The 14,928-nt window shown below is 55.8% G+C and overlaps 1 protein-coding gene across 1 annotated transcript in view; it reads right to left on the reverse strand.

The window, feature by feature from the left end:
• SHANK3 (SH3 and multiple ankyrin repeat domains 3) overlaps positions 1-14,928 on the reverse strand; it is a 66,231-nt gene that overhangs the window by 3,856 nt on the left and 47,447 nt on the right. The window contains exons 18-23 of the mRNA XM_011942258.1: positions 8,513-8,536; positions 5,120-5,250; positions 4,462-4,542; positions 4,043-4,222; positions 2,284-2,401; positions 12-79 (exon numbers count right to left, since the gene is read on the reverse strand). Of these exons, the coding sequence (XP_011797648.1) occupies positions 12-79; positions 2,284-2,401; positions 4,043-4,222; positions 4,462-4,542; positions 5,120-5,250; positions 8,513-8,536 (602 nt within the window). The remainder of the gene's footprint in view (positions 1-11; positions 80-2,283; positions 2,402-4,042; positions 4,223-4,461; positions 4,543-5,119; positions 5,251-8,512; positions 8,537-14,928) is intronic.

A 14,928-nucleotide genomic window follows, 5' to 3' on the forward strand; every position in this document is an offset into this window, starting at 1 on the left:
CCCTCGCGCACCGGGTCTTGCATCGAGGTGCTCCGCGGGAAGCGCCCTTCCAGCAGGGACGCCAGCTTCTCGTCCTCCCCTGCGGACGGAAGGGCCGGTGAGGCCAGCCAGGGCGCTGGGGGGTGGGGAGCAGAGGGGGTGCTGCCTTCCGAGAGGCTCCTGGGGACCCCGGCACCCCCTCCCACAGAGGCCAGCCTTGCCCCGACTCCACCCCGGGGCAGCCACCGTCCCGGACACAACGGACGCCCACGGCAGAACCCAGCGCGGCGCGAGGCGCTAGAATGCTCGGGAAGATGGGGTTGGGGCCAGTGGTGGGCGGGGAATGGAGAGCAGGGGATAAACAGGGAGCCCAGAGCACGGGCTCCGAGCAAGACCCCGGGCTCCGAGCAAGACCCCCGTCTGCGCTGGTCCCTGGACGTCCAAGCTCTGTGCCCCAGGCCCAGGGCCGCACGCGGAGGGTTCTTGTGACGAGAGCAGGAGAGAGGTGTGCGTTCAGTTACAGGATGGAGGAGGGTCCCCGAGAAAGGACACAAACTCTGATGACCTGGGTTGGGGCCAAGACCTGCCCAAACCCAGGGACATCAAGCAGGCCCTAAGAAGATATCCCAGGAAGGCAGGGACAGCCCCGCAAGACATGCAGACAGAACTGCTGAGGGGCTTGGAGGGGCCAGTACAGGGATCCTCACCCCAGAATGAACAAGGCCGATGCAGAAGTACCAGCCCTGGAGACAACCAGAGGTGAGAGGAAGACGGTCAGAAATAAGCGGCGGGAGTGACACACTGGCAGGATGAGGGGCAGCAGGGCTGTGGCCACTGGAGCCAGGCCTCAGGCAGAGAAAGAGCTAATGCCCAGGTAAGGAGGTGCCCTGTGGAAAAAGCCTCGAGAGGCTCCTTCCAGAGACCCACATGGGTGGGTGATGCAACCACAGTGGCTGAAATTCAGTAACGTTGGGTAACTGGGTGAAGGGAAGAATGGATAGATGAATTAAAATGGAAACTGCAGACTGAGCACCCAGCATGTTTCATTTTAACCCCTACTGGCTGCGTGACCCCAGGCCAATCAATCCCTGAGGCCCTCTGAGCTTCAGTTCTTCTATGGTCAAAACAGGCTTAAAATGAACCCCCCTCTGCATGCCTTGCTCAGATGTCCTTGTTAGGATCCTGTACAAGGGCTGGAGTGCTCAGGGCTCTCATGATCCTGCTGTCCAGCCAGAACCTGACACAACCTTCTGAGCACCCCTGTGGACATCATGATGTGGACACATGTGCTGTAGGTATGTTCAGTGAGGCTGCAGGGGGCGGATGGCCCCACACCCACGCACCCAGGTCTCGTGGTGCCCCTGTTCCCAGCCTCACTCTGAGACTGGTCAACATTTTTATGAACTTGCTGCAATATAGGCTGCCCGTTCCTGACTGCATCCTCCTCCAGCCACCGCAGTGCTAATACGGCAATACTACACTGCTTCTTGCTGGGCATATCTCTTTGTAGCCAAGGTACCAAGGGTGGGCTTTTGTGTACAGAGCTAGGCTTAAATTTTAGATCTGCTAGGTACTGACATTCCTTAACCTCTAGGAACTTCAGTTTCCTCATGCCAAGAAGACAGCCTGCACCTACTGTCAGGCGATTTCACCTTTACAGTACAGGGCTGAACCGCAGCAGTATCCCGGGAAGGGGGCCGAGGTCATCATCATCGTTATTTGTAGGTCTGCCTTCTCCCACCCCCAACCGCTGGACACAGAAATTGTACCTAGTTCGTCCTGGGTCTCCTGCTGCGCTCCCCGCACTGTGTATGAACGTGCAGTGAACACCCACAAGCCTGTGTGTTAGATGGAGCGACGCAGAACGAGCACACCTTGAGGATGTAGAAGGCGGGAGTGACGTGCAAAGATGAAATAAGGGGAAATTTAATGCTAATAGCATGCCAAGTTCTGACTTAAGGTAAAGAAAAGTCACTTGCCTCAGCATGGAGTGGGGAATCTGTTCTGATACCATCTGGGGCGGGGGTGGGACCCCTTGGGGACAAAGGCAGACCCTCTTTGTCTGCCTAGATAATAGCAGAGAGACTAACACTGGCGGCTGCTGAGCACTCCCAGCATGCCATGCAGTCCTAGCCTGTGAGTGCCGCCCACCGGGCGAGCCTCAGAGTGGTCCTTGGAGGTGGAGTCGGTGGTCTCCATGTTTATGGATCAAAATCCTGACGTTTCCAGGGTTGCATTGCGTGCCCAGGGCAACACAGCCAGGGCATGGGGCAGGGGCCTGGGGAGTCTGACAACCCAACCAACGTGCACGTTGGCAGCTGAGGCCCAGCAGGCCAAGGGGAGCCAAAAAGGAGCACCTGTCAACCCATTCATCAACCGAGCGCAAGAGGGTGCCTGAGGGACCGGGGCAGAACTGGCAGTCCTAGGAGAGTGGCTCAGGGCCTGCAGGGCAGGTGCATGGACCTAGACCTGCAGGGTCAGGCCCAGGAAGCAAGAGTCAGAAGACCCAGGTCAAGGGAGGCAGAGACAAATGTTTCTAGATGAAGCAAGAGAGCACTGGGGCCGATCTCCAGGGCCCCGAGGCAATGAGGAGCACACAGAGGATCAAGCTGGACAGATATGGAGTGATAGCAGCTCTGTGAAAAGCCTCATTTGGCCAGAGGGATGGACTAGAGGGCAGAGCCAGGGCAGGCAGTCATGAGAACAAAGCCATGGCCCAGCTGCAAGGCGATGAGACCTGTGCGGGGCAGGGCTGTGAGGCCACCCACCCGGACAGGTCGGGTGAGGCAGAGGGTAAGAGAGAAACCATGGAAGACACTCAGGGCTCAGGCCAGGGAGAGCAGAGGAGAGCGCTTCTCAGCTCCAAAGTAGCTGCAGCCTCACCAGCCTTCTTCCCCACCATCCCACCTACAGAAATAACTCTCGGCAGTCTCTCAGGGACCAGTCCACACACCCATATGCCTTTTCCACACTGCTCTGACAGTTCGCCCCATTATCCCCCAGAAACTCCCATTTATCTTGCACATCTTAGCTCAAAAGTACCCCCACCCCGACACACGCAGCCTTCTGTGACACCCAGGTGGGCCGGGAGCTCCCCAGTGGGCTCCATTGGTCCGTGAGCCCTGACACCCACCATGTGCCCGCTGAGTTCTCTGCACACATCACATTCCCCAACCAAGCCCCAGACTTGGCCCAGGATCGGCCTTGTTTGAACACAAATTGGCAGGGTGCTGGGGCAGTGAGGAATCAGAGTTTAGGCAGCTGTGTGATCTTGCGCAGGTCATTTACCCTCCTTGCTTCAGTTTTCTCATCTGTAAAATGGAGGTACTAGTGGCCTCAACCTCAATATGGTTATTCTAAGTATTAAACACTCCGTGTCCAGCCCGTAGTAAGTGCTGAGAGGTTTACTCCTATGTGTAACAGATGCGGGGGTGTGCTGGGGTTTGCATGGACAACAGACGGTCAAGTGGGCAGGTGTGTGGGTGGACAGATGCACAGGTGGGCAGGGGACAGGAGAGTGGATGCCTACAGGGATGCACAGTGGGCAGGGCTTGTCATCTGGGTCAGGAGAGGAGACAGTGAGTGTGGGGTGTGATGGTGGCTGGGGAGTGGTGAGGCACAGGGGGGAAGGAGGCTGAAGACATAGCCTTGAAAAGGTCCCATATTTGGGAGGCTGGAGCGGCAGGGTGGAAACAGGTGCCACCTGAGACAGGCGGGGACAACCAGGAAGTGCTGGCCTCAAATTCTGGGGAGGAGCGTTTCCTGGAAGAAGGAGCAAAGAAACCGCATGCCAGCCGAGGTCAGCAGGAGTGCTGGCCATGTGTCCACGGGGAGGAAGGCCCTGGAGGCCACCGGTGACCCTGGTGGGAGTAGTTTCAATGTGGGTATGGAGAGAGCACGTCTGCTGCAGGCTGAGGAGCAGGTGGGGGATGGGAGATAGACGGCAAGCAGAGGTGACTTTTTGGGGAAACTGGCTGTGAAGAGGGGGAGAGAGAGCAATACATGGAGGAGTAGGGGAGAGGCAAGTTCAGGGGAGGGGAGTTTTAGGGTCAAAAAACTTCACATGCACTTGGGCTGCAGAGAAGCAACGACGATGGAGGCCGCTGAGCTGGGGAGGGGTGAGGCTGCCCATGGGAAGGATGAGAGGCGATGGGGAGGTGGGGGTGCCCCCGTGGACAGGGAGTGGCAGCTGGGGACGGGTGAGGCTGCCCATGGGAGGGATGAAGCCATCAGGGGATGCCCACTGGACAGGGAGTGTCAGCTGCCGGGGGGAATCTCTGGGTTGGGGAAGGCCTAATCCCCACACGTCCATCAACATATGAGATCCTTCGGCTGGGGCCAGGAAGAGGCAGGACTCAGAGGGAAACTGAAAACCGCAGTTACCAGCAGGGAGAGACAGGGTCCTTCCAACCCAAATCCACCCTGCCAGCTCCAGCCCCGTTCCTCCCACCCCATGCGGCCCCACAGCCCAGCCATACCTACAGACTTGGTCCGTGGAATCCCCTTCCGCAAGGAGCCCGGCAGCTTCTCTGGGCCTGGGAGGCCCTGGCGTTCAAACAATGACTGTGGGGGTCAGGGAGGGGAATATGGAGGTTCCAGGGCACTGGGGGCCCCCCGTCCTCCTCCTAAGCCGGAAGTGATACCCCGTTGTTCTCACTCCAGTGGCACCAGTGCCTGTGGGTGCCTGGACCCAGGAATCATGTCTGGGCTCTGCCCTCAGGGAGCAGGGGATGTAGCCCATTGGAGCCTGGGCTGTGTGGGCAGTACAGATGGTGGTACGGTGTAGATGGTGTTGGGCAGGGTGGGTGCAGACCCTGGCTGAGGGTAGGGGAGGAGCCCAGAAGGCGCCGGGTCGGCAAGTGGGCAGGGAACAGAGACATGCTTCGTCGTGTTCTCAGCAGAGCTGGGGTACCTTGGTGGTCTCAGGCGTGAGACAGGGACTGCCTGAAGGCAGAAGCACCAAAAGCCACAAAAGTGAAACCAGCAGGTGCTGAGCTGTGGTGATTCAGGGGGCACAGACAGCCCCAAGAGTCTCTGAGAGAGCCTATAGGGTGCACACACCCCTCCGGAGGGGTGGCCCAGGACAGACTGACCCCCATGCCTGCCCATCCCAGTGCTCCCAGCCGCCCGTGGCCCTTACACTGATCTCGGCAGGTGTGATCCTCCGACTGGTGGGCCTCTGTTTGACGGTGGCAGCTCTGGAGTCTGTGTCTGCGATGTCTGGCCTCAGCGTTGGCTCTGCGGCGGCTGCCAGCATCTCGTCCAGCTTCTCTGCACAGCAAGGAGGCTCCATCTCAGCTCCTGGGCCACCTGCTGCCGCACTGCCACGTCCTCCCCAGCCCGGCCACCCGTGATGCTGACAGAGGCCACTACTCCCCTCCCTCCTTAAGCTCCCACCCCAGGCCCCCGAGACAAGGCCCTCACCCCAGAACTGAGACCCTACCCCAGGCAGCCTCTCTATCCTCAAGGAGACTCCAGGTGACCCCATGGACCCCACTTAAGGAAAGGCCACTCTGACCATGAGGGAGAAGACCAGGGCAGGTGACAGACAGACAACTCAGAGACCACAGTCTCCCTGGATTTCTCTCCATTTCCCTTCGTCCTGTCACTGTTCTCAGCACATACAGGCCACTCTTGGCTCTCCGCACCGCACTGGAAGGGAAGCTGTTTACAGTGGGTCACAGCCCTGGGACAGACCCTGATACACAAGCAGGTTTCCACAAACGATCACAGTGACTTGGAAACTCTGTTAAACTAATACGTATAGCTAAGGACCATCAGAGCTCTGGTTGGATGGCTCCCCCAGGACATCAGTAGCTCTCGCCCCCTGTGGGTCCACTGAGGACCAGTGCATGGGGCATGCAGCAAGGGCTATACAGCAAGGGCTGGGGCAGCACCCATGTCCACCTGGCTGCTGCACCAGCCATCATTCAGCAGCCACACTGCACCCCACCCATCACTCAGGCTCCACCCAACCCCAGGCCCTTCTCCACTCTTCGGGGCTGTGCCAACCCTAGAGGGACCCTGTCTGGCCACTCTTGTCTTGGCCCTTTGTTGGAGAATTTCAATGGTCAGCCTGGACACCTCCTACTCCTTCCAACTCCAATCTGCAGCTGTTCACAGCACCTGCTGGTTCTACCTCTGCAATCTGCTTAGTACTGCTGGAAAAAGGAAATAACTCCCCAAGACCATCCTGTACCCAACCCAGACCAGACCCACCCTGTACACTGACTATGTCCTGAGTTAAGCTCTTTGTGACCTCTGTGTCCTCGTCTGATAAAACAGGCATAAAAACAGCGCTAGCTTCATGTGTCTCTAGAGAGAATTAGCACAGAAGAAAGGCTTACAACTGTGCTGGCACTGGGCACAGTTCAGCACAATTCATGTCTGGGTGCCTCATCTCCCCAGACAGCTTGTGGGTCTGCAGAAGAGAGCAAATACTGTTCTCTGTGTTCCATCAGCGCCCAGCCTGTGCTCTGAACAATGCAAGAGTTTACAGGCAAAATAGGCTCCAACTGCAGATATCTGGGCCTATGCACGGCTCCCGGTGCCACCAGGTGACAGAGGCCCAGGTACAGACCAGGGGTTGCTGGTTTGAGGGGACTTCTCATTTGCTTTTGTCATGAGGTGAATGATTTATTTTTGGGAGCTGAAGTCACCATCGCCACCATTTGTTAAGTTCTTGGTGATTTCTAGAGTATGCGGGACTTCATGCAAACCACTCCTCTCATCCCACAACTACACGAGGATTTTATCATCACCTTTATCCAACCCAGGAGCAAACTGAAGCTCAGAGAGAGAAATTGCCCCAGATCACTGACTAGGAAGTAAGAGATGAGACTTAAGCACCATACTCCCCAGAAACTGCAGAAGTAAAGACATGAATGGAGAGAAAACTCCGTGAGGCACACACGGCTCAGCATCACGGGTGACACTTTGCCACCTGAGCCACGGGCTAGGAGAGGCTTTCTCTCTAGGTCCGAAAGACCCATCCCAGAGACCTGCAGCGGGATGCACATAACGTTTAGTGAGGCAGCTGCTTCTGGTCATCGAGTGATGGTGCTGGAGCCAAGTGAGAAGTGTTTTCAAAAGGGAAAAAATTAATCAAGAATTCTGCAAATGACAAACTGATGAGGTTGACATAACTCTTCCCCCAACATTAGAGAATATATTCTTAAATAAATTATTTTAAATAATTAAGGGAAATGAAGCCCATCAGGAACCAAGTGGACCCGCTCACTCCCAGGGCCCTCTGGGTGCATGGCAGGGCACAGCTGGGTTTGCAGCTATTTGATCAATAGGGCCCCAGCCTGCAGGATGATCAATCAGCCATCACTTCTTCCACGACTGGAGCGGCACCTGGGCTGCAACACGGCACCCTGGGAGCCCCACTAACGAGCTGGAGGGCAGAGCCAGAAGGTTCCAGAAATAACTTGTGTGTCTGCCCCAAAGGTGTGCAGAAAAGGTCACTGGAGGAGACCTTGTCACCTGTTTTTAATACCTGAGAAGACACTGGGGAAGCCCTTCACCTGGGCTGGGGCAAGAGGCAGCAAGGGGGCCTCAAGAGGGCTGGGTCAAGGGCCTGGCAGATGTGTCCTCACCCAGGGAAAGCCCAGTGGGTCCAGAGAGAGGAAGGGATGGGCATCAGGTACACGGACGTGGAACAAATATACAGGCCTGGGTGGAGAAAGCCACCTCAAGCCTCTGTCTGGGCCCTGATTCCCATCCACCCGAGAGGCAGAGGAGGCTGCCAGAAGCTGGGTCCCAGGACCTCACCGGCCAGTGGACCTCAGTACCCAGGCCCAGGTGACTGTCCCCACCTGAATGCTCTCTTCCCTGCAGCCAGGGTGAACATACAGGACATACAGGGAGCAGCCCCAAAGGGTAGAGGGAGGACTGAACGGGGGTTCGGGAGAGTAGTCAACAGCCTGGGGGGCTGTTGGCCAGGGGAGCTCCAAGCTCCTTCCCCAGTGCTGTGGGACTCAGATCCCTGCTCTGAAGGGGCCATCAGCTCTGGGCTTGGCCCTACAACCAACCAGCACAGGAATACGTCCCACAACCCAGGCACAGGCCCCGAGAGGACCAGCAGAAAGAAGCAATGTAGACTGGGGCCGCACACACCAACATGGCCCAGTCTCCCTGCTCCCTAGAGCTCCCCCTCTGGGACCCCGGAGCCCTTTCCTTCCTGCTCTCTGGGCCATGGCGCATGCAGTGGCCTCCATGGAGCTCTCCCAGCTCCTCCCCACGAGCTGCCTCCATCAGGCCATCTGCACAGCTCACAGGCCCCAGGCTCACCTGAGCCCCCAAGGCCATCACAGTCCCAGAGGATCACACCCCTGGGAACTCCCCATTCCATCCTTGCAGGTCCTTCTCTCATGCCCCTACCAGATCCCCAGGGAGAAGGCCAACAGGAGGCTGCAGCCCAGGCTTCTGGGCCACCCTGACTTGCGCTGGAACCTCCTCACACACCAGCACTCCCCCAGACAGGGGTCAGGCAAAGCCAAGGCCCTCGGGACACAGGCAGATGACTCACCCCCTTTTCTTCTCCGAATGGAGGCTTGGAATCAAGAAACAGAGTAAAGGGAGTAAGAGGCAGGCTTGGCACCCAGGCCCCATTATCCACGCTCATTTCCCCACCCCATCCCTCTCACCACCACCTCCCCCAACAACCATGACCTCCCAGATCTGCCCCCAGCCTACACCTCTTTATCAGAACATGAAGAGCAAATCTGCCCGAATGCGGAATCAGTTGGTACATGCCTTGAAATCCGAGGAGGAAACAACCACAAGCAGGGGCTTGTGTGTGTGCCACATGCATGCAGGTGCACACAGCACGTGTCTGCTCACCCACACAATGTGTGCCACACGCATGCAAGCGCACACAGGGCATGTCTGCTCACCCACGCACAGACGTGCGCCACATGTGTGCAGGGCACACAGCGCATGTCCACACACCCACGCACAGACGTGTACCACATGCATGCAGGTATACACAGCGCGTGTCTGCTCACCCACACACAGATGTGTGCCACACGCATGCAGGTGCACACAGGGCATATCTGCTCACCCACGCACAGATGTGTACCACATGCATGCAGGTGCACACAGCACATGTCCGCACACCCACGCACAGACGTGTGCCACACGCATGCAGATGCACACAGCGCGTGTCCGCTTACCCACGCACAGATGTGTGCCACACACATGCAGGTGCACACAGCACGTGTACGCTCACCCACGCAGACATCTGTGCCACACGCATGCAGAGGCACACAGCACGTGTCCGCACACCCACGCACAGACGTGTACCACACGCGTGCAGGTGCACATAGCACGTGTCCGCACACCCACGCACAGACGTGTACCACAGGCGTGCAGGTGTACACAGCATATGTCCACTCACCCACACACAGATGTGTGCCACATGCATGCAGGTGCACACAGGGTGTATCCGCTCACCCACGCACAGACACGTACCGCACGAATGCAGGTGCACACAGCACGCGTCCACTCACCCATGCACAGACGTGTGCTACACGCATGCAGGTGCACACAGCGCGTGTCCACTCACCCATGCAGACATATGTGACACACGCATGCAGGTGCACACAGCGTGTGTCCGCACACCCACACACAGACATGTGTGCCACGCGCATGCAGGTGCATACAGTGTATGTCCACTCACCCACGCACAGACGTGTGCCACATGCATGCAGGTGTACATAGCACGTGTCTGCTCACCCAGGCAGACGTGTAACACATGCATGCAGGTGCACACAGCACATGTCCGCACACCCACGCACAGACATGTGTGCCACACGCATGCAGATGCACACAGCACGTGTCCACTCACCCGTGCACAGACGTGTGCCACACGCGTGCAGGTGCACACAACGGATGTCCGCTCACCCACGCAGATGTGTGCCACACGCGTGCAGGTGCACACAACGCATGTCTGCTCACCCACGCACAGATGTGTGCCACACGCGTGCAGGTGCACACAACGCATGTCCACTCACCCGTGCACAGATGTGTGCCACACGCGTGCAGGTGCACACAGCGTGTCCGCACACCCACGCACAGACGTGTGCCACACACATGCAGGTGCACACAACGTATGTCCACTCACCCATGCACAGACGTGTGCCACATGCATGCAGGTGCACATAGCATGTGTCCGCACACCCATGCACAGACGTGTGCCACACACATGCAGGTGCTCACAAGGCGTATCCGCTCACCCATGCACAAACGTGTGCCACACGCATGCAGATGCACACAGCGCGTGTCCGCTCACCCACGCACATGCATGCAGGTGCACACAGCATGCGTCCACTCACCCATGCACAGACATGTGTGCTACACGCGTGTAGGTGCACACAGCACGTGTCCGCTCACCCACGCAGACGTGTGCCACACGCATGCTGGTGCACACAGCACGTGTCCACACACCCACACACAGGCATGTGTGCCACACGCATGTAGGTGCACATAGCACATGTCCGCTCACCCACGCACAGGTATGCAGGTGCACACAGCGTGTCTGCACACCCACGCACAGACGTGTGTGCCACACACATGCAGGTGCACACAGCGCGTCTGCTCACCCACACACAGACGTGTGCCACACGCATGCAGATGCACACAGCGTGTGTCCGCACACCCACGCACAGACGTGTGCCACACGCATGCAGGTGCACACAGCATATGTCCACTCACCCACACGCACAGACGTGTGCCACACGCATGCAGGTGCACACAGCATATGTCCACTCACCCACACACAGACATGTATGCCACATGCATGCAGGTGCAGACAGCGCATCTGCTCACCCACGCACAGACGTGTGCCACACGCATGCAGGTGCACACAGGGCGTATCCGCTCACCCACGCACAAACGTGTGCCACATGCATGCAGATGCACACAGCGTGTCCACTCACCCACGCACAGACATGTGTGCTACACGCATGCAGGTGCACACAGCACGTGTCCGCCCACCCACGCAGACGTGTGCCACATGCATGGTGGTGCACACGTGTCCACACACCCACGCACAGGCATGTGTGCCACACACATGCAGGTGCACACAGCGCGTCTGCTCACCCACACGCAGACGTGTGCCACACGCATGCAGACGCACACAGCGTGTGTCCGCTCACCCACGCACAGGCATGTGTGCCACACGCATGCAGGTGCACATAGCACATGTCTGCTCACCCACGCACAGGCATGTAGGTGCACACAGGGTGTCCACACACCCACGCACAGGCATGTGAGCCACACGCATGCAAGTGCACACAGCGTATGTCCACTCACCCACGCACAGACACGCAAACACACAGAGATATGCACAACTCCATCATGCTTGGCTCAGTCAAAAGTTTGTTCGAAAAAAGGCAAAACCCCATAGAAAAGTAGTTCAGGTGTCGCGGAAAACCAAGGTGGTCACCTGTGTGTTCTGTTCAAAGTCAGTCTTAAAACAAAAGGCAGGGCAAATGTGTTTGGCAAAGAAACCTTTTCCAGGACAAGGCCACTCACACAGACGCTGGGTGTGGCACCTACCCTGATGTTCTCATCACAAAAAAAAAAGGGGGGCCCAGACATTACAGGGATTACAGGGAGTCCAGATTTCTCCTGGGAACATGAATGCACAAGAAGGGCTTGGACCTGCCAGGGCCTTCCCTGGCCTGGGTCTCCACTGACCTGTGGCCCCAGCACATTCCTGGTACAAGCTGAGTGGACATGCATGTGGTGACCATGAGGAGTCCCCAGTGCTGAGGGGAGGAGGGGTGCTCTGCCCTCTTCTCTCTCTCACCACCTGTCTCAGGAGGGTCCCCACCCAGCCCCTTTCTCTCACTCCCATCTCTGCAACCCTTCATTTTCCAGGCACCAGCCTTTGCTCACCCCATTCCCCCAGAGAACACCCACCCCTTCCCTCCCCTTCCCCCAACAGGGCCATGCCTCTCCCACATCCTCTGAGCAGCAAGCAGCCACCTGGACAGGAGCCTCCGCCTTGCACCTGCTTTCTCTGACACCTCAGTTTTCTTTTTAGGTGTTCAGGCACCTTCTCGATAGACTATGAATCCTAAAGTGCTCTAATAGCTCTCGACAGTGTGAGGCAGTTCTGTGTTCTTGCCAGCAATGACCAACAGGTATCATTTCTATCTTCTGAAAGCAAAAACACTGGGTTGTGGGATGGTCCTTTTGGTACCTGGGGAAACCCTGCGGCTGGCATGGCTTCCTCAAATCAGGTATTTCCAGAGGGGACTTCCAGAAGCCCTGCTGGCTTCCCAGGACAGCCGTCTTCTGGGGACAGGGTGGCTTCCTGAGCTCCAGAAGTGTGGGTAGAGGCTCTGTGCTAAGCTGTCCCTTCATCCTCCCCCAGACTCTGCTCAGGAAAAAGCCTGGAAAATTATGGTGGCCTGAAGCTGTGAGCAACTCTTCTGGAAGACCAGGGTCTGTAGAATGACTCCAGCAACCTGTCCTGAGGCTTGTTGCAGAAGAGGGAACACCCAGCCCAGAGGAGAGGGCAAGGAGTTTCTTCCATCCACCAGTTTCTTCAGGTAGAAAAGCCCAGAGGGCAAAGCGCAGTTCTCTCATTTTCACAGGGCAGAGTCCCTGGGTCCCAGGATTACAGATCTCAGGCTGCCCAAAAGCCTCGTGGTGCCGAATAGAAGAGTTCCTTCTGGACATGCAGTTGATCGTGGCTATGTGACAGCCTCTGGCAGGAGAATCCTGGGACCCAGCTGCCTACCGGTGCTTATTGATCAGTTTGGATCTTCAATTGACAGGTCAGCTCCCCGTGACTGACCTTGGACCCTTATGACCCTAGGGCCAGAAGTCTGCTAGCCTCTCTGCCTCACTCCTGAAGGAGTAGGATTAGCGGGGTATAGAATTCTAGGTGGAAAAGAATTTTGCCTCCACACTTTGAAGCTCTTCTTCCATCATCTACTGTCATCTGCTATTGCTGATAAGAAGTCTGTTGTCAGTTGAACCACTGCTCCGGTCTAAGACATCCAGCGGCCAGTCTCTCTCTCTCTCATCATTTTTTGTTTTGTTTTGTTTTGTTTTGAGACAGGGTCTCGCTCTGTCACCCAGGCTGGAGTGCACTGGCACGATCTTCGCTCACTGCAACGTCCACCTCCCGGACTTAAGCAATCCTCCCACCTCAGCCTCCTGAGTAGCTGGGACCACAGGAACACACCACCATGCCAGGATAATTTTTGTATTTTTAGTAGAGATAGGGTTTCGCCATGTTGCCCAGGCTGGTCTCAAACTCCTGGACTCAAGTGATCCACCTGTCTTGGCCTCCTAAAGTGCTGGGAGTACAGGCATGAGCCACCACACCCAGCCTCTCTCACTGTTTTAAAGATTTCTGCTTGTTCACTGCGTTCTACAGTTTTACTATGAAAGATGTGGATACAGATTTGTTTTTATTTCCTTGCTGAGACTTATATTTCTTTAAACTGAAGACTCATGTCTTTGTTCAACTTTGGGAAATTCTTAAGCTATCTCGTCTCCAAATATTGCCTTCAGGCCTCGCATTAGGTAGACGCTGGGATTTTCCCAATAGTCCCACTGAATTATCTATGTGATAAGTGTCTCCTAACTGCTCTTTGATATTTTGTATCTCCTTATATTTTGGTGCTATATTCTGGGTAACCTCAGATTTATCTTCTAACCTGCTGTTTCTTTCTTCACCTGGGTCTAGTGTACTGTTTATCCCAGCTGTGGCTTTCTTTTTTATCTCAGTGACTATACTTTTTGTTTCAGTAACAGTTCTTTAAGGATCCTTCTGGCCAGGCACAGTGGCTCACGCCTGTAATCCCAGCACTTTGGGAGGCTGAGGTGGGTGAATCACAAGGTCAGGAGTTCAAGACCAGCCTGGTCAATATGGTGAAACCCCATCTCTACTAAAAATACAAAAAATTAGCTGGGTGTGGTGGTGGTCGCTTCTAATCCCAGCTACTTGGGAGGCTGAGGCAAGAGAATCACTTGAACCCAGGAGACGGAGGTTGCAGTGAGCTGAGATCGCGCCACTGCATTCCAGCCTGGGCAACAAAACGAGACTCAGTTTCAAAAAAAAAAGAATCACTCTATTCTAAAATGTGCTTATTCTTTTTTTGCTTATTTGTTCTGTCCTGTTCTCTCGTTAGTTCAGTTAGCTCTTTTAATCTTTGTGACAATTTACTTTATTTTAATGTTTTTCATATTCTTCTCTGATTTCTAGTTCTTTCGACGCTAATTCCAGTTGTTGGCTTGGCTTTTAACCTTCCCGCTTCTCACAGGTCCAGCCACGTCTCCCAGCCTTGTGGGGGCCTCAGGACCCCAACTCCTTGCCCTTGAGTACTAGATAATGAGCTACGGAAGCCCCTGGCTTTGGTTTCTCTCCTTTTCATTTTGAATTATCTATATGAGGTTTTTTGTTTTTTTCTTTTGGTTTTATTTTATTTGGAATTGCTATGGTGAAAATTCTGACCATGTCAGTCCAATGCATGTTGGTAGCTGTTCTCCACACTGAACTAAACTGCAGTTAAGACCATCTGCTCAGCCTGTGGCCAGGATAGGGTCAGGGCTCAGTTCATGAGTAAGGTCAGGGATTATTCTGGGGGCCAGGAAAAGGGATCCTTCTATGGCTGGGGTAGAACCAAGACTGAAGCCAGGGATGGGGCTCAGCCTAGAACCAGCATGAGGTCCATTCCTGTGGCCAGGACTTAAGGGTTCAGTTTAGGACCCGAACTGGGGTTCTTTCTATGACCAGAGGCAAAGTAAAGTCTGGGAACAGAACTGGGCTTAGACCACAGGAAGAAAAGAGCCTCACGCCTATAATCCCAGCACTTTGGGAGGCCAAGGCGGGCAGATTACCTGAGGTCAGGAGTTCGAGACCAGCCTGGCCAACATGGTGAAACCCTGTTTCTACTAAAAATACAAAAAAAAAAAAATTAG

The sequence above is a fragment of the Colobus angolensis genome, unplaced genomic scaffold (genome assembly GCF_000951035.1).
Source record: "Colobus angolensis palliatus isolate OR3802 unplaced genomic scaffold, Cang.pa_1.0 Scaffold208, whole genome shotgun sequence".
Lineage (NCBI taxonomy): Eukaryota > Metazoa > Chordata > Mammalia > Primates > Cercopithecidae > Colobus > Colobus angolensis.